The sequence below is a fragment of the Cervus elaphus genome, chromosome 8 (genome assembly GCF_910594005.1).
Source record: "Cervus elaphus chromosome 8, mCerEla1.1, whole genome shotgun sequence".
Lineage (NCBI taxonomy): Eukaryota > Metazoa > Chordata > Mammalia > Artiodactyla > Cervidae > Cervus > Cervus elaphus.
This window is the reverse complement of record NC_057822.1, coordinates 11,612,144-11,636,592: the sequence shown is the minus strand read 5'-3', so window position 1 is coordinate 11,636,592 and position 24,449 is coordinate 11,612,144. Positions and strand designations below refer to the sequence as shown.

Genomic DNA, 24,449 nt, shown 5'->3' with positions numbered 1-24,449 from the left:
CTCACCCTGTACCCCACGGGGCCAGGACTCACCGCAGGGGTAGCTGAGAAGCAGGATGTCATCTAGACCCATGTAGCCCCTGCGGTCTGGGGAGATGAGGGCCTCAAACAGCACCTGGGGGAGGAGGGAGGGTTCCTGTCATCTGACATCTCTCCAGCCCTGCCTGGGGAGGTGCCCACAAGAGCCCCCTTTCAAGCTCTGCTCCAGCCCCATCCTCCCCAAGTAGAGGTCAGCCCCATCTAACAATTACCCTCCATACCAAGCAAGCTGGTTGTGGCAGAGGGTGTCAGCACGCAGAGCTAACAAGGTGAAGGCCAGAGGTTCCATCCAATCCCGGATGGATGTTACATTCAAGCCACAAAACTTGGCAGCCAAGACAGGGTTTCCAAGTCAGCACTATTCTTCCAACTCACCCCTTCTCTAGCGACAAACTATCACTGTTAACAATGACCTCTGATGCTGAACCCAGACTGAACCATTACTGAAGAACCACAGACTGGTCACTGACCTTGACCGCAGACAGACTCCTGATGCTGAACACTGACTAACTCCAACCTCGGCCACTTGCTTACCCTGACCTCACACTGACACCCCACTCTACCCACAGCCCCCAATCACAGACTAACCGCAGACAGAACCCAGCCCACCTGATATTCATTAGGCCAGAAGGTGCTGACAGCCAGTTCAGCCTGGTGCCACTGTCGGCCGTGGGATCCAGTCATATTCCAGACAGCACTGCCCAGGGGACCCCCATTGACACGCACGTAGATGCCCAAGGTGCCCGGGCTGTGCCCATCCCGGCTATATAGGAAGTAGCTGAACTGCACACAGTGGGTATCATTCTCACTCAGGCTCTGGAAGATGACATGGGCCCGCTGGCCTGGAGCATGCTGGGAAGCGTTGACCACCAAGTAGGAGCCTGGAAAGAGAGGAGGAAGAGGCAGGCGCTGAGAACATAGGGGAGGACCAGGGTTAGGGGGGGCACAGAGGAGGAGGCAAAAACAAAGGACTTCATCTAGAGGCAGGGGGCCCGAGTTCTGGTCCCAGCTCTGACTCATGGGATAAGTCCCTCCATTTCCCTGCATCCCTTTCCCAAAGGAAAGGCTTGCAGCAGCAAAAAAATACACAGATCTGGCTTTGCCAAAATCCTTTATTGCTCCTCGCATCACCCCTTATGACCTCCATCCAAGCTCCTGTTGGTCCATGTCTTTTCCCACCTACTGAGCTGTCCTGAGAGGCAGGGACTACAACAGTCATCTCAGGAGTCAAGAGTCTGGCACGTGACAGGCCCTCAAAGTCCACCTCTTCTGAAGCTCCCCCCACTCCCCACCGCGTCGCTCTGCGGATGTCTCTCCTGGCACCTGGATCATTAATAAAGTGTGTATCACTCTCCCCACAAGCCTGTGATACCTCGGGGCTCCACTGTGTCACCAGCACAGGTCTGCATGCTGAACAAACACACAGAACAGAGATTGAATGAAAGGACTCTAACTTTCCTTCGGGCCCCCATCCCCCTGAATCTAAATTCCTGGGATACAATTCTATTGTTTTCAAACCTGGAGAAAGGCAGTCCTGTCCCTTCCCCAGAGATCCAGGCTGCGCACTGGGAGCGGGGGAGAGGGGTGGAGGGGGAAAAGGGAGCTGGACTCCTCCAGATCTGGCTGAGGGATTATGGCCTCCCTCCTGTGGGGAGAAGGCCCCGGCAGCTGCCAAGAGGGTGCCCGAAACCAAGCAGGGCTGCCTCTTCCCAGGCTTGGCCACCGGCCAACACAAGCTCATTCAGATCCCAAACCACAAGGCTCCCTGCTCCGGGAGGGCTCTCCAGCGACTCCGCTGGAGGAAATCGCATTCATCTGCGGGAGCCAGAAGCCTGTGAAGGCGGCAGCTCCTGCATCAGTCCTGGTGGGGTCGTAAACAAAACTCCAGATCCCCATCCCCACCCAGGAAGGGATGCATCCCAGCCCCCAGCACAGTCTCTCTTGGCCCACGCCTCCATCCTCTCTCCTCTCCCTGTGAGCAGCTGTGTGTGCGGCTCTCTCCCCCTTTCAATCTGACACTTTGTTCTTGCCTCTTCCTCCTGCTCCCTCTGCCTCTCTCTCTTCTTTCCCCTAGTTTTTTCTCAGTCTGCATCCCTCCCGCTTCTCTCATCCACTCCCTTCATCCCCATTGCCCCACCCTCTCCTCTCTCCTGCTCTCTGACTGCGAGGGTGAATATCCCCTCCTCCCTTCTCTCTCCACCTCCATCTCCCTTCCCTAAAATGTGAGCACCAAACACAGCAGAGACTCCATCCATCTGGCTCACCACTGCATCCCCAGGATCCGGCTCAAGGCCCATACTGCATATGAAATTTCTCATCCCCTTTTCTCACTGGGTCTGTCTCTAGTGGTGTGGGGGAGAGAGAGAAGCAGAACCTACCCAAGGTGGTCAGGACTGTAAGAGATGAACTCAAACCAGCCACCTTGGAACCTGAAGGCTAACCCATCTCAGGCCAAGACTGGGCCCTGAGGGTACGGAGTCAGCCCACTCAGCATCCCTGCCGTGGTGGGCATCTTGACAGCTCACTGTCACCCAGCTCAGACTTTGAGATCTGCCAGGACAGAGGTCACACAAGGAGCTAAGAGTCCTGTGAAGGCAGAGATAAGTGTCCCATGGCGGGCAGAGTGTGAGCAAATGCACAGAAGCGGGGAGGCACCGGAGGCCTCCAGGAGACGAGGCCAGGGGTAGGAGGCCAGGCTGCAGAGGCCAGGTCATGGAGGGCCTCCCTCCTGTTGGCTTCAAGTCCTGGCCCCACAGTGAGAACCTTTGCTGTCCCTCCCATGTACTCTTGACAGCAGATGCCATCCTGGCCATACTGTGAGCTGAGCAACAAAGGCCCTGGCCTCCTACTGTGACAGGGCCAAGGGGAGGGGACTCAGCTATCCAGTTCTGGGTTCCCTCAGCAAGCCCATTTGGTTTTCCTACTATGCTACGTCCTCCGATCTAGCCTTTATCAGTAATAAAGGTGACAATCTGGCCTCCATCCATCTTATCCTCTTCTTAATCCCCAGTTGATTCTTTACCCAATGACAAGGGGTGGATCTTAGCAGTTGGGCCCCTCAAATATCTCCAACAATTGTTTCTAAGCATTCACTGAACCCTTACATGCCACCCCCACATTATGTATATTACAACACTATAAAATGGATTATTCTGTGCTCCATTTTGCATTTAAGGAAATGGAAGCTCAGAGAAGTTAAGTGACTTGCCAGAAACTACACAGCTGGTAAAGTGATGAAGCCAGGATCTGAACCAGGCTTCATGACTCAGTGCACTCGAGGCCGTCATCAGGGTAGAAGGCCAGGGCGAGGATCTACGCCGTTAGTCTCCTGACTCCCAGCCCAGTGTTCATGACGCCAGATGCTCCCCATCCTGAAATAGGGACTGGGCAAGGCAGAAGCTGGGAAAGACCTGAGGCTCGCAGGAAGAAAGGGGCAGAGGAAGGAAGGTTTTACACACATCCAGCCCCCAGGGCGACTGCTCTGTCAGCATCTTGACGTCCTGGGAGACCAGGATTTAGTCACAGGGAGAAGGGAGCCTCCCTGAAGGTGGAGGATTTAGGAAGACTCGGCAGGAATAAGGAGGATCCTGAGCTAAGCTGCCCCAGGAATAACGGGAGGTGGGCTTTATCTTAAGTTTACAAGGGTCTTTGAGGACTTGAAAACCTGCGCCCATTTTACAGGTAAAACTACCGGATGTACACGACTGGTCTGAGTCCAGAGAGCTCCACATTCACAGTGTCACGTGTGCCGCTACAGAGCAGATGAGGCCCAGAGAGGTTAAGCAATGGACCCAGGATAACACAGCATGGCCCCGGAAGGAGACGAAGGAGGAATGGTGCTGAGGGTAGGCTCACCGTGGGGCAGGTCCGCAGGCGCCCTGGTGCCGGGGTGGATCCGCACCTGCTCCCACTGGAAGTCGTCGTACTGGGCCTGGCTGTACTCGCAAGGCACCGCTGGGTCACTCGTCTCCTCGAAGGTGCAGCCGGCTGTGAGGGCAGGGCCTGCTTAGCCCAGGCTGGAGTGGAGGCGCTGGCCCAAAGGGCTCCTGGGACTACCCTCCAGGTGCCCCCACGGTCCCCTCCCACCCAGGCCCACCCTCCTCCTCTCCGCCTCCTCAAGCCCTCCCCCCACTGCTCCCTCCAACAAAATGCTCCCTCCCCCACCCCCTCCCCCCACCAAGGCCCTCTTTCCATTGTCTCCTCCCCATGCCAAGACCTCCCACATTCCCCACCCCCTTCAGCAGTCCCCAAAGCCCTACGGCTCAAGCACCCATTAAAGACCCTCTTCAGCAAAAGCTAGTTGTTATTACTCGGTGTGTTTGTGTGTTTGTCACTCAGTCAGGTCACATGGCTACAGTCCACCCAGGTTCCTCTGTCCATGAGATTCTCCAGGCAAGAATACTGCAATCGCTGCCATTCCCTTCTCCAGGGGGATCTTCCCTACTCAGGGACTGAACCCAGATCTCCTGCATTACAGGCAGAGTCTTTACCATCTGAGCCTCCAGGGAAGCACGTTATCATGTGCTGTGCTTAGTCACTCAGTCATGTCTGATTCTTTGCGACCCCATGGACTGCAGCCCGCCAGGCTCCTCTGTCCAGGTGGATTTTCCAGGCAAGAATGCTGGAGTGGGTTTCCGTACCCTCTCCAGGGGATCTTTCCAACCCAGGGATTGAACCCAGGTCTCCCGCATTGCAGGCGATTCTTTACCATCTGAGCCACCAGGGAAGCCCATTATTATCATTACTATCGATTAAAGTCTCACGACAACTCGTGAGATCAGAACTAGAATTATCCCCATTTTATAGGTAAGGAAACTGAGGCCCAAAAAGGCTGAGTAACTTGTTTAAGGTCAATCGGCAGGTCAGTGGCAGAGGCGGAGTTTGAACCAAGATATCCTGACTGCTGGTCAGTGTTCTATCACCAGCCCCTGCATCTTTGCAGAGAGGACAGACAGTGGGCCCCAGGACTGGCAGAATCGATTGCCCTAAGCCAGCCTTGATGGCATCTCCTTAAAAATAACAACAACAACTGATCACGTGACTTACAACAAGCCCAGCACAATGCTAAATGCTCTGAGTGTGGAGTCCCATTTAGGCCTCGGCTTCTGAGTAGGTACCACTACTGTGTTACTTCTACTTGATGAATGAGCTCAAGGGATGCACACCACCCAAAGTCACCCAACTGAGGTCCCTGACTGCAGGAACATGGCAGGCAAAAACACTGTCATGTGAGGTCCAGGCACCCATGACTGTAGGAAGCAAATTCCCAAGATTCTGAGCCACTATGCACAGTTTAAATAAGGAGAAGGGGAGGCAGGAAGAGGGGACCGAAAGGGATGCGAGCCCTTCAGTTGGTAATGAGGTCCATGTATCTTAGCTGGCTGATCAAAGCCCCCCTAATACACCTGAGAACATCACTGGTTCAGGAAGTAACTGGTGCCTGCACTCTCCCCTGAGCTGGTGCAGCGGTAAAGAATCCACCTGCCAATGCAGGCTGATACAAGGAACTGGGGTTTGATCCCTGGGTCGGGACGATCCCCTGGAGGAGGAAATGGCAACCCACTCCAGTACTCTTGCCTGAAGAATCCCACGGACAGAGGGGCCTGGTGGGCTACAGTCCATGGGGTTACAAAGAGTTGGACGTGACTGAGCACACATCACCACCACCACCATGGGTAGACTTAGGCATCTGAGACCCAGGAAAACGCCTGGATGAGCGGCCAGGAAGCAGACACAAATCATGCCAGGCCCTGTCCTGGGTACCTGCCAGTCACTAGTGCTTCTCCCCACTTGATAGATGAAGCGACTGAGGTTCCAAGGGGTGAAGAGATTTGTCCACAGTATAAGGCTGTAGATAACCAAGTGGGCTTTGGCATCAGACAGACTTGGGATTGATTGAATCTTGACTCTGCAATGTGCTGGTCCTGTGACCATGACCATTTCTCATCCTCAGTTTCCCCATCCACATGGGTGTTTATTGAGGATTCAACACAGGGGTCCACTGAGCACGATACCCGGCACATGCAAGCACTCAGAAGACCGGAGCTCTGCACCTGAGCCAGCTGAGTAACAGAAGCAGAATCTGAGTCCACGGAGCTCAGAGGCTGAAGTCCACTTTCCCCACCAGGAAAGGCTTCACTCTGAGAAGGGGCAAATCTGAGCCCCTTCTCAGCCTCAAGGAGAGGAGGGATGAGAAGCAGAGAGTAACAGGGAGTGCGTGCCACGTGCCAGGCACAGCAGTGGGCAGCTACACACACGGCCGGTGACCTGACCTTCAGGAGGCTCTGCTGTTCCCTCTGCAGCAGGGACCTCTCCAGGCTGTCAGAGACCACGTGAAGCAGCATCTTGAGCTGACCTGCACAGCCAGGCACACACAGGCTCACCGCTGTTGAGGGGGGAGTCTCCCTTTCCTCTTCACAGACCCCATCAGAGTGTAAAACAAAGGGGACATGAGGCTGGTACAGAGTGGATGGGACAAAATAATAGAAGCCTCACTTCAGAGCTGGGGCGGGACCTTGGCTGAGCACTTTGCCTCTTTGTGTGAAGAACTCTGGTCAGCATGTGCCCTGTAGCCTATGGATGGTAGGTTTTAACCCCATCTGTGCTGGGGAGGCCTTGGCTCTCCCCCTAGAAAATGATCCACAGCACAGCACACAGAGAGAACATGACCAGTAGAGATGGTCAGGGAGGGCTTCCTGGAGGAGGAGACAGCTGACTTCATCTACCCTGAGCTGAGTCTGTGCCTGAGGGTTTTAGCCAAGGCCTCCCTGAGCCAGATGAATTGCCATAAAGGGGACCCCAGAATCTAGAGTGCTGCTTTTCCCAGGATCTGGGAAAGTAACAAGGCAGCTGTCCCAGACGTGTCACCCGTGGCCCTAGGGCGAGCCCGAGAATGCCAACCCCTTTGCTTCCTCCCATCCACTCCAAGCCAGGCCAGGCCACGTGAGCTGTCAGGACTCCCAGACTAAGTGACCTGGTCAGAGGGACCCCCAGACTGTCTGACCTTAGCCAAGGTAACCTTCAGACTGCCTGACCCAGGTCAGTGACACCCAAACAGACAGACCTGAGCCAATGGCCCCATCCAGATGACCACCAGACCATCTGACTTCGACCAGACTGACTGACTGACCTCAGACCAGCCGACCACGGCCAGAGTGACCCCTGACTGCTATCAAACAACTCCAACAGTTGACCCACCAGGCTGACTGACCCCAGCTGACTGTCACCACCCAGAGCATCCCCTTCCAGTGGCAGAAGGATTTCTCTCCTTGTCCTGTGTCCATCCCTAGTCCTGAGTTTCTGGGCCAGGCCCACTGCAGCTATCATCCTTAGAGGGTAACAAATTTGGGGCCAGACTCTCCAAGGAGAGCCCCACCCTGACCTGGTCCCCAGCTCACTCTGGGATGGGAACAGTCTGCCCTCCCAGATCCTGGCGAAAGCCCTCATCACCTCCAGTCTGGATGGCTCAGGAGCTAAGAGTCCCAAAGCCAGGCCCCCAGTTCTGATAGAGACCCAACTCCTGCTGGGGTCCCCCAGCCCAGAGGGAAGAAAATAGATCAGACTTTGCATCGACAGCAAGAACAGTCAGGAAATCCCTCTCGGCTCCATCGACCCAGACTGGGGCCCGGACATGCACACACACATCAACCCCACCACAGGAGGGCTGCCCCCACCACCAGGGCCTGCCGAGCTGCTGTCACGCGAGTGTCTGCGCCTCGGTTCTTTGTCTCGTCACAGCAAAAATTTGGAGTGACGGACATTGAAGTCCCCTCGGCGGGTCGCAGCTCTCGGAGGACAGACCGTGTTATAGCTCTTAAATAAATCAGTGTTACAGCTCTGTTTATTTAGATAATAGCAGGAAAATCCATCTTCGAGGGGTGAGGGCACGTTGATCCAAAGACGCGAAGAGAAGAGCGCCCCGTCGCACGCGCGCGCGCGCGAGAGAGAAGAGGGCTTTGGCTCCTCTTTTTATATGCTTCTCTGTCCCTGGGCCTGTTATATGCAAATTGGGCTTAGGCAGGAGCGTTGTTTGTTTTACCTGAGGTTCTCACTCCGGTCCGCGGACCTTCCTTTGTTCTATTTTCACGGGCTTTCCCCTTCCAGGCCTTTTAGCCACCGCCATTTTGGACTCCTTCTCCCTATTCTAACTACCTAATACTACTATCCCTCAAAGTAACTCACAAGGTAGGTACTATGATTACTCCTACTTTACAGATGGACGCCAAGGCACAGGGAGGTGGAGGTGGCTTGCCCCAGGCCACATCTTAAGTCTGAGAAGCTGGGATTTAAGCCATCTATCTTCATTCAAGAAGACTGGCCACATGTGCCAATTCAGTTCCATTCACAGGACGTTCATTCACTGAGAGTATAAAGCAGGCCCCGGGTTGGCACCAGTAAAGGCACGAGGATGGTTAAGACTCGGCTCTGCCTCCAAGGACTTCCTAGTCAGAGTGGAGGTGAGGGAATGAGGCAAACAGAGAAGAGTCAAGGCCACGGTGGCGGGGACGGTCGGGGGAGGGGTGGTCAGGGGAGGAAGGTAGGTGCAGGGGGTGGTTTCCTGGAGGTGGGCACATGAGCAGAGCCTAGAAGGATGGGTGTCACTGTGGCCAGCAGAGATGGAGAGGGGCATTTGAGGCAAAGGGCCCAGCAGCAGCAAAGGAAGGTAGTGGGTAACATGTTCATTCGGGGCACAGAGAGGAACCCAGACTGGCCAAAGCAATGGGAGGTGAGACTGGTGGGCAGGAGGCTGAGGCCAGATCTAGGAGAGCCAAGTGCCAGAGTGAGAGGTCTGGCCTCATTCTGAGTGGGGAAGACACAATTCATATTGGAGCAGAGAAGCTCCTGGATTCAGATGAGACAGTGTGATACATCCTATCAGCCAGCGGTCCTCAGCCTTTTTGGGACCAGGGACCAGTTTCGTGCAAGACAATTTTTCTAGACAGGGCGGGAGGGTGGGAGCAGCAATGGTTTTGAGATGATTCAAGCACATTACATTTATTGTGTACTTTATTTCTATTATTATTACATCAGCTCCACCTCAGACCATCAGGCACTAGATCCCGGAGGTTGGAGACACCTGCTATAAGCCATGAGGAAGGCAGGGGGCTTCTCCAGAGGGCACTATAGGATCAGAAGTGGGATAAGTCAACAAGGGGTCTGGAGTCAGATGTCAGAAACTGGTGAGGAAGGGACCTCAAGTTCCCATCATGGACACAAACAGCACAGTTCCAAGCACACCAACAGAGATGCACAATGAGCACGCGTGCTCATGCACACATACACACACATACACACACACACATGCTCAAATTCTCACACTCTCTTCCCCCAGCCTCATCCATGCCTTGGGGACAGAGTCTCAGCTGGGGCCAGGGAGAAAACCAGACCCCTCTGTGGGTACAGCATCTCTGCCAGGGCCTCCCTGAGAGGTGGGCTGAATCAACCCAGGACCCCCAACAGCTCCCCCAGCCTCAGCTCAAACTGGCCCAGCTACATTCCTCAGCTAATCTCCCCAATCTGGCAGGCGGTTGCCTGAGCAACCGTCAGCCACAATTTGGGAAGGGAGGATGATGGTTTATCCACATCCGGCTGGGCTCTGGATGGGGTGATGTAAGGGGCAAAGCAACCTCTGCAAGAGGAATCAGAGTGTAGGAGGGGGTCTCCACCCCTCCATATGCACATATTTCCATGTACAGACATGTGTGTGTGTGTGTGTGTGTGTGTGTGTGTGTGCAGGCACACACGTGTACACGGCGGTGAGAGTGTGTGATGGCCTGGTACTGACTTGTGAGCACACGACTGGGAGGCAGGAGGCCTGGATCTAATTCCCGCTGAGCCTCTAACTCCCTGTGTGACCTTGGGCAGGTGGCTTGCCCTCTCTGAAGCCCCACTTGCTCACCTATGAAATGAGAATGAACATCTAGTGTGAGTTCTAAGGCTGTTCCACCTCTAGAATTCTGATTCCATTTGTGTGAGCATGCATGTGGGCAAGAATAATTTGAGGGCAGAGAGATGCTACGGGGGACAGGTGTGTGAGGGGGAGCACGGGTCTCAAAGTGTGAGTCTCCCAGCAGTGTGCTGTGAAGTTGTGGGTATGTAGGCATTTGTTTACTTGCAGAGATATAGGGGTACAGTCAGCAGCAAGTGTGTACCTAAGGGGAGGTGAGCGTACGCGGTGGGTAGAGGCAAATGGTGCATGTGTGTGCGTGTGTGCCTATGCGTGTGGGCACCACAAACATGGAAGCACCAGACTTCCTCCCCACCAGACAGGCAATGGTGCTCTGTGCCAACTACGGCTGCCAGCCAGCATCAGTGTTTTCCAAAGACCCTAGGTAAACAGAGTCTGTTTGCAATGAGATTTTTGTTCCCTTTGGTTTGTCAATAGAACATCCAGTTCCCAAGGGATGGCCCCAGGAGAAACAAAACTCCTCCCGATGGATTACAACTGTAGGGGCTGGTCTCATACCCTACCCCTGGCATAGCCCCAACCCTGGCCTGGGAAACTCAGATACAACCCCGAGAATGACACTGGCTCATGCCATCATCTGAAGCCACTCCCCCTTTCTGGGTAGCCCAACACAACCCTGGAACCAACACAGACTCACCCTTGGACATTCTTGCCCAACCTAGCCCCATCCCAAGTTCTCCACCCCAACAACAGCTCCATCTCAGGCCTGTCTAACCTCCACCTCCTCCCTTCTTGAGGTCTCTTTTGCCTTTGAACACCATCCCCAAGCCCTGTGCATAGTAGAATACCAACCAAGGCTGGACTTACTGACCGCACCATCCCAGCCGGTTCCTTTTTCTCTAATTTATTTTTAATTGGAGGATAACTGCTTTACAAAGTTGTGTTGCTTTCTGCTGTACCACAACATGAATCAGTCATAAGTATACATATTAATACATCCTCTCCCTCTTGAATCTGCCTCCCCCCACCATCCCACCCCTCTAGGTCGTCACAGAGCACCAGGCTGAGCTCCCTGTGTTATAGAGCAACTTCCCACTAGCTATCAATTTTACACATGGTGATTTATATATTTCAGTGCTACTCTCTCAGTTCATCCCACCCTCTCCTTCCTCTACTGAGTCCACAAGTCCACCCTCTACATCTGTGTCTCTATTCCTGCCCTGAGGATAGGTTCGTCAGTACCATTATTCTAGATTCCTTATATATATATTAATATAAGATATTTATTTTTCTCTTTCTGACTTACTTCACTCTGCATAACAGGCTCTAGATTCATCCACCCCAGTTCAACTGACTCAAATTTGTTCCATTTTATGGCTGACTAATATCTCATTGGAAAAGACCCTGGGAATGATTGAACGCAGGGGGAGAAGGGGATGACAGAGGATGAGATGGTTGGATGACATCACTGACTCAATGGACATGAGCTTCAGCAAGCTCCGGGAGTTGGTGATGGACAGGGAAGCCTGGCATGCTGCAGTACATGGGGTCGCAGAGTCAGACATGACTGAGCGACTGAACTGAATATTCCATTTTATATAAATATCAAAACTTCTTCTGATCCTGACCAACCCCACCCAGACTCAAAGACCATGACTCCAGTCCAGAAACCTGGCCCAGCCCACTTTACTGCTCTCCTGGCCCGGATCAACACAGCCAGACCTCAGCTAGGGCTCCCTGGCGCTGCTCTCCAGAGCCCTAAATAATTGGTGATCGATTAATCAAGGGCAGGGCTGGCAGCAATATGCCCACTTTCTAATCACACAGCATCCAGCAGAGCTGCAACCAAGAAGATTACCCAGGGCCAGGCCACAGGGTGAGAAAGCTGAGCTTTACCCACTACGGAGCCAATACAGAACCCAACGGTGCCAGCATCCTTCCATCTCTACTGAGAAGAGAAGGAAGTCAGCTACAGCAGAGGAAACTTCGGCCAGACCTACTCCCCAGCTCCTGGGTCAAAAGCACAGCAAGCCCCAAAATTAACAGCAGGGCTGTCATATTGTTCATGTAAGGGGAAGAAATGAAATTAAAAGACGCTTGCTCCTTGGAAGAAAAGCTATGACCAACCTAGACAGCATACTAAAAAGCAGAGACATTACTTTGCCAACAAAGTTCTGTCTATTCAAGGCTATGGTTTTTCTAGTAGTCATGTATGGATGTGAGAGTTGGACTATAAAGAAAGCTGAGCACTGAAGAACTGATGCTTTTGAACTATGATGTTGGAGAAGACTCTTGAGAGTCCCTTAGACTGCAAGGAGATCCAACCAGTCCATCCTAAAGGAAATCAGTTCTGAATATTCATTCGAAGGACTGATGCTGAAGCTGAAACTCCAATACTTTGGCCACCTGATGTGAACTGATTCACTGGAAGAGACCGTGATGCTGAGAAAGATTGAAGGCGGGAGGAGAAGGGGATGACAGAGGATGAGATGGTTGGATAGCATCACCAACTCAATAGACATGAGTTTGAGTAAGCTCCGGGAGCTGGTGATGGACAGGGAAGCCTGGCTGCAGTCGATGGGGTCGCAAAGAGTCAGACACGACTGAGCAACTGAACTGAACTGAAGGGGAAGACGTGGGGCAAGGCTGGACTCCAGAGGCAAAGGGCTGAAGGGAGGGCTGTTCTGTGCAGAGGTTCAGTAGGCAAATAGTCCATGGACTCCGGTAGTGCAGACACCCTGTGTCACATAAAACCACAGTGCAGTCCAGTGCTTAAGACGCCACCCTTCCCATGCAGGGGATGTGGGTTTGATCCCTGGTCATAGAACTAAGACCCCACATGCCACGTGGCGTGGCCAAAATATTTTAAAATAATTTTTTTAAGTGCAGAGTAGAGAGGCAGAGGGCTGTGCATGAACACGTGCAGTGCAAAGACGTGGATTTCTAATGGTCCCATGGAGAGAGAGGGCTACGTGACCCCAGTGTGGGTGTTGGGGTGCAGGGCAGCAGTTCCACGCTGCGCCGAGGCGTAATGCAGTTACACAGGGCACGGGGGCAGAGCCAGGGTGCACAGGCCTCACACGGCACCAGACACAGCACGCAGGACTGGCCGGTGCCATGACGCAGTGGAGAGGTGCCCCATCCATCGTGCCCATGACCCAGAGCTGCTCGGAGGTATGGTGCACCAGTGAGCAACTTAGGGTTACACTGGGCTGGCACTGGGCCCCAAGGGATAGGTGTATAGAAGAACACCAAGGGGGTCCGCCCAAGCTTCACTAGGCCTGGCACATAACAGGCGGTTCATGAATTCTCACCCAAAGGATGTCTAGAGGAGGCAGGCTTAACACAGAGAGACGGACACGCAAAGAGAAGGACATTGTGCAGTGCAGAAGGAAGTGCTGGGTGCTCCACACAGTCCCAAGGAGCACAGAAAGTGTAGACTCGAGAGCAGGGCGAGAAAGTGGCACCAAAATGGAATGTCGTGAAGACACCGGGTGGAACAGGGAATTCGGTGCAAATGCTCTGGATCTTGAAACCCAGTAGATCGCCCGAACAGGTGACCAGGTACAGTGCAAGGCAGAGGCCCAGGGCAGTGAAGGCGTGCAGGGCACAGGAGCATCACCAGGTGCTTGCAAAGGTAATGCAGGTAAAAACCCACACCAGTCCAGACCCCAGCAACGTGGCCTCGAGTTGCAGTTTCACTCCCAACTTCAGGCAGCATGCAGTGGGAGCCAGAGGAAACCTGCAGTGAAGCCGCTTGAAGCAAAAACACTGCTCATCTGGGGCTGCCTACAGAACCCCGGGAAGGACAGCAGCTGACACCTCAGCGGCTCTACAGGGAAAGGCCGAAATAACACAGGGGCGGCGTTAGAGCAGCAGTGATGCAGGGCGCAGGGCCGGGCCAGGAGAAGGCGCAGCGCAGTGAAGCAACGCGACAGACGTGCCGTGCCGGCAAGGGATGCTGTCCCAGGACTGCAGGACGGGGGACCGCAGACAGGCTGTTCCCGCCCATCCCCGATGCAGTACAGATGTCCACAGCGACCAGGCAGCGCCTACAGAGGCCACGTGATGCAGCGGCAGTGTCGTGGTAGCGCGCCATCTGTTGGCACAGTCCAGGGATGTGTGGCCAGGGACCATGCCCGATTCCAGGAGAGGCCACAAGCCTGACACACACCGTCGTCCGACAGTCACGCAGCACAGGAGACACAGAAGAGAGCCGCAGAGACACAAAAGGCAGCGCGACGACAGCACACAGCCCCACGGGACCCTGCAGATGGAGCGAACAGACACGCACGCAAGTCCACACAGTCCATGCAGCGCGGAAACTCACAGAGTGCAGCCACGCAGCGTAGGGCTGAGATGCAGAGCCGTGCATGGATGAAATCCAGTGGCCCAGCCCTGAGGAGATGGGTCCAGGAGCCCCAGAGAGCACACAGCCAAGCAGTCCAGGGCTGTGATGCAGGGCAGTTCTTAGCGTGAGGTCAAGAGGTGGCACACGCCTCCCATGATGATCGGGACAGCAGGGGAGCCCAGACCCCAGAAAACCCTTGCGTCTACAGCTCTGCCAGGCTGAGTTGGCCACCCTACGGGTTGGGGGCTGAGGCCCCATCCGCCCTGCGGGCTTCCCCCTCTCGTATCTCCCATCCCCAGCATCTTCCACCCCACTGACTCTCCAAGGGCACAGGATGAAGCCACAACCACTCACGGGGCGGGCAGCCAGAACTGAGCACATGGTCCAGGTATTTCTATCTGAGCAGGGCCCCAGCGCGCTGGCAGGCGAACAATGAATTCAGATTCTGCTGAAAAGCTTTTGGACAATTAAAGCACATCCCCTGGCCCCCAGCCCAGGGCTGGGCAGTGCGGGGCAGGAGGAGAGAGAGACAGAGAGGGACACCTATTGGATTAGGCCTTGGCACCGAGTGGGTGGGAAGTGGGATGAACAGGGAGGGAAGCAGGCGAGAGGCTTCCCAGACCCAGTGAACCTGGATCCTCCCTCCAGCAGCCCCGCCACCATGCCCCCTCCCAAGCCTGGATTTCATCGGAAGCCAAAAACAAGCTCTTCTGAGCACATAGGATGCTGTATCACAGACACACACACTTAATAACAGTTTAGCACACCCAGGGCTTACCACATGCCAGAACCTGTTCTAAACTATACACGTACGTGTATAAAAGACATCCTCACTGCAGTCCCATGCAGTATGTTCCATTATCATCTCTCCTCTCACAGATGAGAACACTAAAGGGTCAGAGAGGTCAAGCAACTTGCCCAAGGGATACGTGGCTAGCAGTGGGAGAGCCAGGATCAGAACCTAGATGGTGTGGTTCGTAAGCCACACTTCACCACTACACTCTAGGTACACACACACACAGGCAGAAACACCCACTTGCACACATCCTGAGCAATGTATGGCCCACCCTCTCAGTTAAGACCCCCCCATCCTGCCCAAATAGGTTTCTAATACTTTCCAGTTGTCACCTTTTGTCCCTCAGCTGTCCCACTTCCCCTTCTAGCCATCCCCCATCTATTCCCCCACCCTCAGTTGTCCCCCCAACACCACCTGTCCCCTCATTCCCAGCTGTCCCCATCCCCCTGATATAGCTTTATAGCAGGTTATCTCCCATCCCCCCTCATGGTTCCCCACCCCACAGCTGTCATTCCATCCCTGGCTGTGATCTTGCCCATCAAATATCTCAACACGCCTTCCCAATTTCCCTCTCCCAATCCTTCCTCCCCTCCCCTATGCGTGCATGTGTGCGTGCTCAGCAGTTTCAGTCGTGTCCAACTCTTTGCAACCCTATGAACTGTAGCCTGCCAGGCTCCTCTGTCCATGGGATTCTCCAGGCAAGAATACTGGAGTGGGTTGCCATGCTCCTCTCCAGGGGACCTTCCTAACCCAGGGATAGAACCCACATCTCCTGCATCTTCTGCATCGCAGGCGGATTCTTCACCACTGACCCAGCCCTTCCTCCCAGCCTAGTGGGGAAGGAGATGGGAAAGGCTGCAGCCCACTGACTCGCGTGCGCTGTGGGAGAAACCTGGTCAACCGTGCCAGAAAGGGTCTGAGAAGGCTTCCCTGGGGAAGGGACATCAGAGCTGAACTCTGAAAGCTGGACAAGAAGGCAGGCTTCCAGGAACTGAGGCAGGTGGGAAGGGCATTCTTGGCAGAAGGCACAGCATATGCAAAAGTAGAGAGGTGTGAAAGGGCCTGGCGGGTTCTGGGATCAACACTGGCCTGGTGAGCCTGGAGCCAAAGGCGGACAGGGAGGAGCGGGGTCAGGGGAGGAGAGATATAAACACAAAGCCGTCATGGAGAGCAGGGACTGGGTCGTACGGGGTCTTCTCTGCCATCTCAGGCTTTGGCCCCTGGGCGCTGGAGAGCCTTCAGCTTAGAGCAAGGGAGCGGCAGCATCCTATGTCTGCCTGAGAGGCCATTCAGATCCCAGGATGGTAGAAGCAGGCAGATGGCAGAACGGAGACCAAGGAGGGGGCCGCTACAATGGTCCAAGCATGGAATGAAGGGGCTGCAGAGAAGGGGATGTGGATTCGGAAAAGCCTTCTTCAGTGGCCACAAAGTGACAGTCCGTCCACTTGGTGAGGTGTCCAGGCCTCACTAAAGATGCTGTAGGCCTTGCACCTCTAGACCAGCAATGTACATGGAGTTTTTTGCTGTGATGGAGATGCTCTTGACCAGTACACAGCCTGACCAATACAATAGTTACTAGCAAGAGGCGACTCTTGAGGACTCAAAATTGGGGGGTGAGACTGAGCGACTGAATGTTTATTTAAATTAAAATCTAATAGCCAGGGACTTGCCCGCTGGTTCAGTGGTTGAGAATCTGCCTTCCGACACAGAGAATGTGGGTTCAATCCCTGCTTGGGGAATTAAGATTTCACATGCCCTGGAGCAACTAGAGAAATCAGCGCCAGGCAACTAGAGAGAAGCCCGCAAGCCGCGATGAAGAGCCCGTGCACCAAAACAAAGACCCAGTGTAGACAAAAAATAAGCAAACCAACAGCCACCTGCGAAGAAGCAGCCACCAAATCGGAGAGTGCAGGTGGAGAACGTTTCCACCATTTGATAAAGTTCTAGTGACCATCCATTGAGAAGCAGAACCGCAGGGGCTTCCTCCAGAGGGCCCTAGCACTGGGGACTGTCTGAAGATCAGGAGGTCGGCCCCCTGGAAGGCAGCATCACAGGCTGGGTGGGCACAGGCCCAGGCCCTGGTCCACAACAGGGCACAACCACACAGACCCTCCCCACCCAAACATGCACACCCCTTTCCTGGAGATGCAGACACCTAAATATACACCTAGACACGCTGACCACAGAGCACCCTACAGCCAAGCCCACCAACACCTGGATACTCCAACACAGGCGCACCCCATTGCTGGATACATAGATACCCCAGGCCCAGACACGTGGGTACCCACACCCAGGCATCTGGGCAGACCCACAGCCAGGCATAAGGCAGCTACAGTCCCCCACACCCACTAACCTGAGGACTCCCAGTCACCGGGGTACACCCACCTCCGGATCCAGAGACACTGGGATATTCTTATGTTGACACACCCCGATCCTCCCACATCTGGGTCCTGGGACACCCATGCCCAGATCCTGAGACGTCACCCACCCAAAGAGCTCTGCACCCAAACTCCAGGGATCAGACACATGGATACCCGGACACCCAGCATCAGGCTCCCCGGAATCAGAGCAGCTGGTCACCTCTCGACTCGGAATTCAGATCCTGCCACACAGGGTGACCAGATGGCCAGACCCCCTGAGAAGCCACACATATGTCCTGTGCCCCAGGCTATGATCATACAATCACAGCCACACACAAATACAAATACACACACACACACACACACACATTCTGACTGTCCAGATGTCAGGGTGACACCCACACACACCTCCCCCGGCCCCTGCCCAAACCCCACCTGCAGGGTCACCACGGGGAGCAGCACTCCCCGATTCCTGGGTTCAGGGGCAGCCAGGACAGAGGCTGAGAGGAGGACAGAGGATTGAGGGAACACCCGCCCTCCCCCCACAGGGCCCTCCCCCTCCTCCCCAGACCGACGCTCAGTGACGGTTGGGACTCTGATGCGTCTCACCAACTGCCGAGCCTCCAGGACAAAGAGCTGAGACCAGGGGTGACAACAGACCCTGCTAGCCGCTGGGGGGCAAGGGTGATTGTGGGAGAGGGGGTGGCGGACAGCGGCGGGGGGCGGGGGGCTGCCCGGCAGGGAGATGACCTCTCCAACTCCCAGTTCCCAGATGACACGCTCTGTGTGGCCTTTTCATACAACACCATCCCCCCCCAGCAGAATTTTCCAGATTCCTGGAGGGAAACCTATTTCTTCAATCTCTACTTTCAGTGGAGTTGGTGCGCCCCCATCTGGCATCTCCAGCTCAGAACTTGACCCCCTGGACATCACTCATTCTTTCCTGCCTGGTGTATTTACTCATCAGGAGTGGGCCAGGCCTTGAACCTAGCAGTTAAGATCCAAAAGTGAGCTAAATACCCAGTCCCTATCCCCACAGAGCTCAAGGTCTCTAAGGGAGAAAGGACCAATAAACTGTAATTACAATAATTACAGTGCTACGAAAAATCCAATCAACCCCCTCCTCCCTTCTTGAACTAGAAGAGGGAGGAACCAAGGAAGGCTTCAGAGAGGAGGTGATGTCTAAGCTAAAACCTGAAGGAGGACCAGGAATTCACTCAGTGAGGAGGTGGAGTTAGAGAGTTCTGGGGAGAAAATACAGCTTGTCCAAAGGCCCAGAGAGAAGATGGAGGGCAATGGGCATTTAGTGGGTATTGGGAGGTGGGTTAAACTGGTCAGAGCATAGGATGCAAGGCAAAGAGCAGAAAGCTGATGGGACTGGACAGGGAGGGAGGGGTCAGGACAGGCAAGAGGACCTGGGGAAGAGACTTAACTGGGAGGTAATGGTGAGCTTTCAAAAGGTTTCAAACCAGGCTTTCAAATGTGATTTAGGAAGATCCCTGACACCATGGAGGGAAGGGTGAAGGAAGAGGCTGGAACCTGCCTGCACATGCAAGATGGGTAAGGATGGAGAGAAGGGGACAGATGAGAGAGATCCTGAGACGGCATAAGGGTCGGGTGCATCAGGATACAGGAGAACAACTTGGAGGAGGGAAGGGCTTTGAAAGAAAAAGGAGGGCACAAGGCTGTCCCAACAACTCTAGCTAGCCCAGTCCTGCGTGACCAGCCACCCCCCACCCTGGTCTGGCTTAGCTGACGAAAGCAGGGCAGGACGGCGGCACTCCTGGGACAAGCAGGACATCCACCCTGGGTTCTCCCCGGCACCGGAGCCGCCCAGGAGCTCAGCATCCCCCCACTCTGGCCACGCTCACGTCTCCCTGTTGAGTCCCTCCCCCACCCCAGGGAGAAGGGCCAGCTGCCCAGACAAGCCTTCATTGCCCAACCTGAAACCACTGGGCAGCCTCTCCCTCATTCCTGCTGTCCACAGCGCCAGCAACCAAAAGGACAAAATGAGCTAGAACGCAACGGAATAAATTACTGCCAGATTTGCATGGCTCAGAGACATCACCACCCACCCTTTGGAGGGAGGGGGGACTCAGGAGGCCCTTTCAGGGAGCTGGGCTGACTCAAACCAGTTCGGGGACGCGGCGAGATCATACCCCTTCTACTCAGGGCTTCTGAATGAAGCTCAACAGTAATAGCTACAAGTGTCAGGAACTGTGGAAGAGACGTGACTTGCCCAAGGACAAGAGGACAGCAAGTGGCAGAGGCAAATTTGAACCCAGGTCCCCCTGGCTGCAAATCACAGCCTCTGGGGCTCTGTAGCCATCCTCAAAACCATCTTTTGTTCCTTGGCACTCACAGACAGAGGCTTACTTTGCAATCTACCAAGTACCATACACCTTTATCATGAAGCCGGTGGGACAGAGCAGAAAACCGGGGCCCCAGAAATGGGAGCAACTGGTTCAAGATCTCAGTCCTCAACCTCAGTCCCTGTTATAAGAGGGGGGGCCACGTCTGAGGGTTCTCAGAATCAAGGTGATGGAGGTAGAGATGGGAGAGCGTGTAGTACCCTCGGTTTGATCTCAGAGTGGGGGAGGGGGCAAAGTCGCTGCAGGACAGGGGTAAGGTTTGGGGGAAGATAAGGAGGGAGGTAGCCTTAGGGGTCCTCTCTGGCGCTCAGGTGTCAAAGCTAAAGCTGTGCGCGATGGCCTGGGGCCGCAGGGTCCGGCTGACCTTAGAGTCAGTGGTGGGAGAGGCCGCGGGCACCCTGGGAGCTCCGCCCAAAGAGGCCGGAGGGGGCGGCAGGGCAGCAAATGCGATCCGGAGAGGCCAGTTCTCGGAGACCGGCGGCCTGAAGGAGGCTCCCTGGGGCCGAGGTAGCTCTGCCTGTGTCTCGGCTCGGAAACCCGTCTGGGGCGTCTCCCCGTTACTCGGGCGCCCCGGGTACCAGACTGGAGCCGCCCAACCAGAGGGGGCGGGGATGCTGAGGCCGCCGGGAGGGGACAGGCCACCCCCGCCCCAGAAAGGCCATCAGACGCAACTCCGCAGGAGAGGGCCCCCAGTGTGGCATCCCAGGCCTCCGGGTAGGATCGGGGGTGGGGGAGGCGGGGACAGACACAGGAACACACAGCCGCCGCCGACACACGGTCCACAGCACATACGGATATACAGCCACAGCTCTGGATACACATATTCAGAAACGCGATCACACGTACAAGTTCACACACAGACACACACACACACAACACACCTCCGAAAGACTCCACTCTCCGAAACACTCAGAGAGACAGCGCGGTCACACGGCACCCAGAAGCACCGAGACACACGCTCACACGCGTACACTCACACCCCGCCGTCCCCGCCAGCGGGGAGGCCGCACAAAGTTGCGGAGTCGACGGAGGGGGGTGTCCCAGGAGACCCCGGCGTCCACGGCGCCTCCCGCGCGCAACCAGAGGGGGCGCCGTCCGGCCGCCCAGAGCCAGGCCCGGCCCACCCGGACGCACCCCCCACCCCGCCCCGCCGCCTGGGTGCAGCCGCGGCCCGGTCCCCACACGATCGCCCGGCCGCACGGCCCTCCCCTCCCACCGGCCCCGGCGCGCCCGGCGGCCGCCCCCTACCCCGCGCTGGGCCCTCCGGGCCCCGGCCCCAGCGCCCCGCAGACCCGGCGCCGTCTCGGATCCGCCACCAGCCAGCGCCGCGCTGAACTTGCGAAACAACAAACAGCCCGACATGTCGGAGTCGGCGGCCGCCGGGCCCCCATCCCTCGCTGCCAAGCCTCAGGCCCGGCCCGACCGGGGAGGCAACCGGGCGCCGCCAGGACAACTTGTTCCGGGGCCCGCGCGCCCCACGCGCACACCCGAGGGACACACACACAACACAACCTGCACCGCCCCCTCGGGCGGCCCCGGCCCAGGGCACACACACTCAGCCGTGGCCCAGGCGCGGACCACACTCGCAACATTCCTGGACACGCAGCCAGCTTGCACGAACACACTCACATCCGCTCCAGACACGCTCCTACACACGCATTCCCGGCACACTCGGCATTCACTGGGACCCACGCAGCCCCCGGAGGAGCACACCACTGGCCCCAGACACACGTACACATCGCGCACACGGCGCGCGGACACACTCGTTCCGGACCCGTTCCCACGCCTTCACACACGTACACGGATCTCACAAGCACACACATCGCACACGCGTCCTCTGCTCCACACGCGGGCAGAATCCACAGAGCACTCTTCGCCACACGCAGAACACAAAACACAGAAGCCATTCTCGGACACACAAGAAACAGCACTCCGGGCTAGGGCACACACAGATGCCCACAAACGCAACACATCAGCCGAGGCAACTCCTGCCACACAACCGAACTCGGATGGACACACAACAGACATAAAATCCTACTTGGCCCCACACACACACTACACAGAGGCAGACACGACACTCGGCGCACACCCCATGCCTTGATGCACACAACATTCACCCCAACACACTCGTGGACACACAGCACACACAGCACCTTTTCTTGCACATCCCTCAGGACACATTCGCAGGCACACAACCCCCTGAGCACACGATCAACACTCAAGACACACCGGGAGCAAGCTCGCTACGTCCGGTCACCCAACACTCCCACTTTCTTTGGAGATACGCCACCGGCGCCGGGGCTCGGCGGGGCAAACTGGGTCCGACCGACGCGCGCTTACCTGCCGGAGTCTCGGTCTCGGGTGCGCAGAGCTGGAAGGTGAGCGCCAGGACGAGAGCCTGGGCGCGGGCCATGGTGCGCCGCCGCCTGCCCCGGGGCCCGGCGCGGGGGGGGCGCCGCCGCCGCGGGAGCCCGAGCCGAGCCCACGGCGAGCCGGAGCCGGAGCGAAGCGGCGCGGCGCCGAGCGGGACTGGCGCCGAGTCCAGAGCGGGAGCCCAAGCAAGCGGGGCGCTGACGTCAGGCTCGGCCTCGCGTTCCTCGGTCTCGAGGCGCCCCCTACTGGCAGCCGCGCGCGCCCCTGCCCAGTCCGGTCGCCCGCGGCCCTGACGCGCCCCGCCCCCACTCCCGGACCCCTGCCTGGCGGTCCCGGGCGGGGCCTGGATTCCCACCCGCCTCTGAACCCACCCGGCACCGACATTCTTAGGAGAGCAGATCCAGTCCTCTGCTTATTGCTCGTTCCTCGCTCGCACACAGCTCTCCAGGACAGAGACCCAGGGACACAGAGCCTCTCGGTCCTACCCAATGCTTGAATCCCCTCTACCTCGATCCCTTTCAGTGCGCATCCATCCTTATCTCCAAGGACAGGGAGCTCATCCCCTACCAAGAGTAAGCGATGGGGTCTTGGAAACGCTAGCTTTTAGAGCTGTTCGTAGTATTCCTTTCAGTTCAGTTCACTTCAGTCGCTCAGTCGTGTCCAACTCTTTGCAAGCCCATGGACTGCGGCACGCCAGACCTCCCTGTCCATCACCAACTCCCGGAGTTTACTCAGACTCGTGTCCAGTGAGTCGGTGATGCCACCCAACCATTTCATCATCCTCTGTCTTCCCCTTCTCCTCCCGCCTTCAATCTTTCTCAGCATCAGTCTTTTCCAATGAATCAGTTCTTCCCATCAGGTGGCCGAAGTATTGGAGTTTCAGCTTCAGCATCAGTCCCTCCAATGAATATTTAGGACTGATTTCCTTCAGGATGGACTGGTTGGATCTCCTTGCAATCCAAGGGACTCTCAAGAGTCTTCTCCAACACCACAATTCAAAAGCATCAATTCTTCAGTGCTCAGCTTTCTTTATAGTCCAACTCTCACATCCATACATGACTACTGGAAAAACCATAGCTTTGACTAGATGGACTTTTGTTGGCCTTTATCATCCTTTTAATGTCCATGGGATCTGTAGTGATGTCCCCCCTTTCATTTCTGATATTAGTAATCTGTGTCCTTTCTCTTCTTTTCCTAGTCTGGCTAGAGACTTATCAATTTATTAATCTTTTCAAAGAAGCAGCTTTTGGTTTGGTTGTTTTTTCTCTATTGATTTCCTATTTTTCATTTCACTGATTTCATCTCTAATTTTTATTATTTTCCTGCTTCCCTGGCATTCAATTTGCTCTTCTGTTTCTAGTTTCTTAAGGCAGAAGTTTAGATGATTAATTGCAGATCTTTTTCCTTTTCTCATAGATGCATTCAGTGCTATAAATTTCCCTCTATGCACTGCTTACCCAGCATCCCACAAATTTTGATAAGTTGTGTTTTCATTTAGTTTTCATTTATTAATATGTCAAAAAATTTAAATTCCTCTTGAGATTTCTTTGACCCATGTGTTTTTTAGAAGTATGTTATTTAATCTCCAAGTATTTGGGGATTTTTCAACTCTCTGTTATTATTTGTAGTTTAATTCAACTATGATCTGAGAGCAATCACTGTATGATTCTTTTCTTTCAAGTTTGTTAAGTTGTGTTTTATGGTCCAGTAGGTGGTCTATCTTGGTAAAAATTCCATGTGATCTTGGGAAGACTGTGTACTCTGCTGTTGCTGGATGAAGTAGCCTTTATTTATTTAGTTGCGGCATGTGGGATCTAGTTCCCTGACCAGAGATCAAACCCTGGCCACCTGCACTGGGAACTCAGAGTCTTAGCCCCCAATCCATCAGAAAAGTCCCTGAAGTAGTTTTTAGATGACCTTTATCTTTAGTTGATTGATGGTGTTGTGGAGTTTAATTATGTCTTCCCTGAGTTTCTGCCTGCTGGACATGTTTATTTCTGAGAGAGAGCTGTTGAAGTCTCCAGCTCTAATAATGGATTCAGCTATTTCTCCTTGCTATGCTGGCTGGCTTTTAAAAAGTTCTTTCTCGTCATGCCATGAAATCTACCCCCCTCAATGACCCTCATTGATTCTAGTCTATCTCCAGGCTACACAGGTTAAGTACATTTGGGCCTCCGCCCAGGATAAACCTTTGTACAATGACTACAAACTAGTTTTCCATTTCTACATAAGACCAGGTACCTTCTATGTGT

At 55.1% G+C, this 24,449-nt stretch overlaps 1 protein-coding gene across 4 annotated transcripts in view; it reads right to left on the bottom strand.

Annotated features, from left to right (window-relative positions):
* The window catches only part of PTPRU (protein tyrosine phosphatase receptor type U), an 88,537-nt gene extending 66,182 nt beyond the window's left edge, over nucleotides 1-22,355 (bottom strand). For 2 of the 4 annotated variants that reach the window (XM_043909509.1, XM_043909508.1), the window contains exons 1-4: nucleotides 22,165-22,340; nucleotides 3,894-4,025; nucleotides 648-919; nucleotides 33-114 (exon numbers count right to left, since the gene is read on the bottom strand). In XM_043909509.1, the coding sequence (XP_043765444.1) occupies nucleotides 33-114; nucleotides 648-919; nucleotides 3,894-4,025; nucleotides 22,165-22,237 (559 nt within the window). In that variant the 5' untranslated portion in view covers nucleotides 22,238-22,340. Of the gene's footprint in view, nucleotides 1-32; nucleotides 115-647; nucleotides 920-3,893; nucleotides 4,026-15,109; nucleotides 15,313-22,164 lie in introns of those variants that run through there. The other 2 variants (XM_043909506.1, XM_043909507.1) reach the window with 2 other exon arrangements.
* Nucleotides 22,356-24,449: the final 2,094 nt, after the last annotated feature.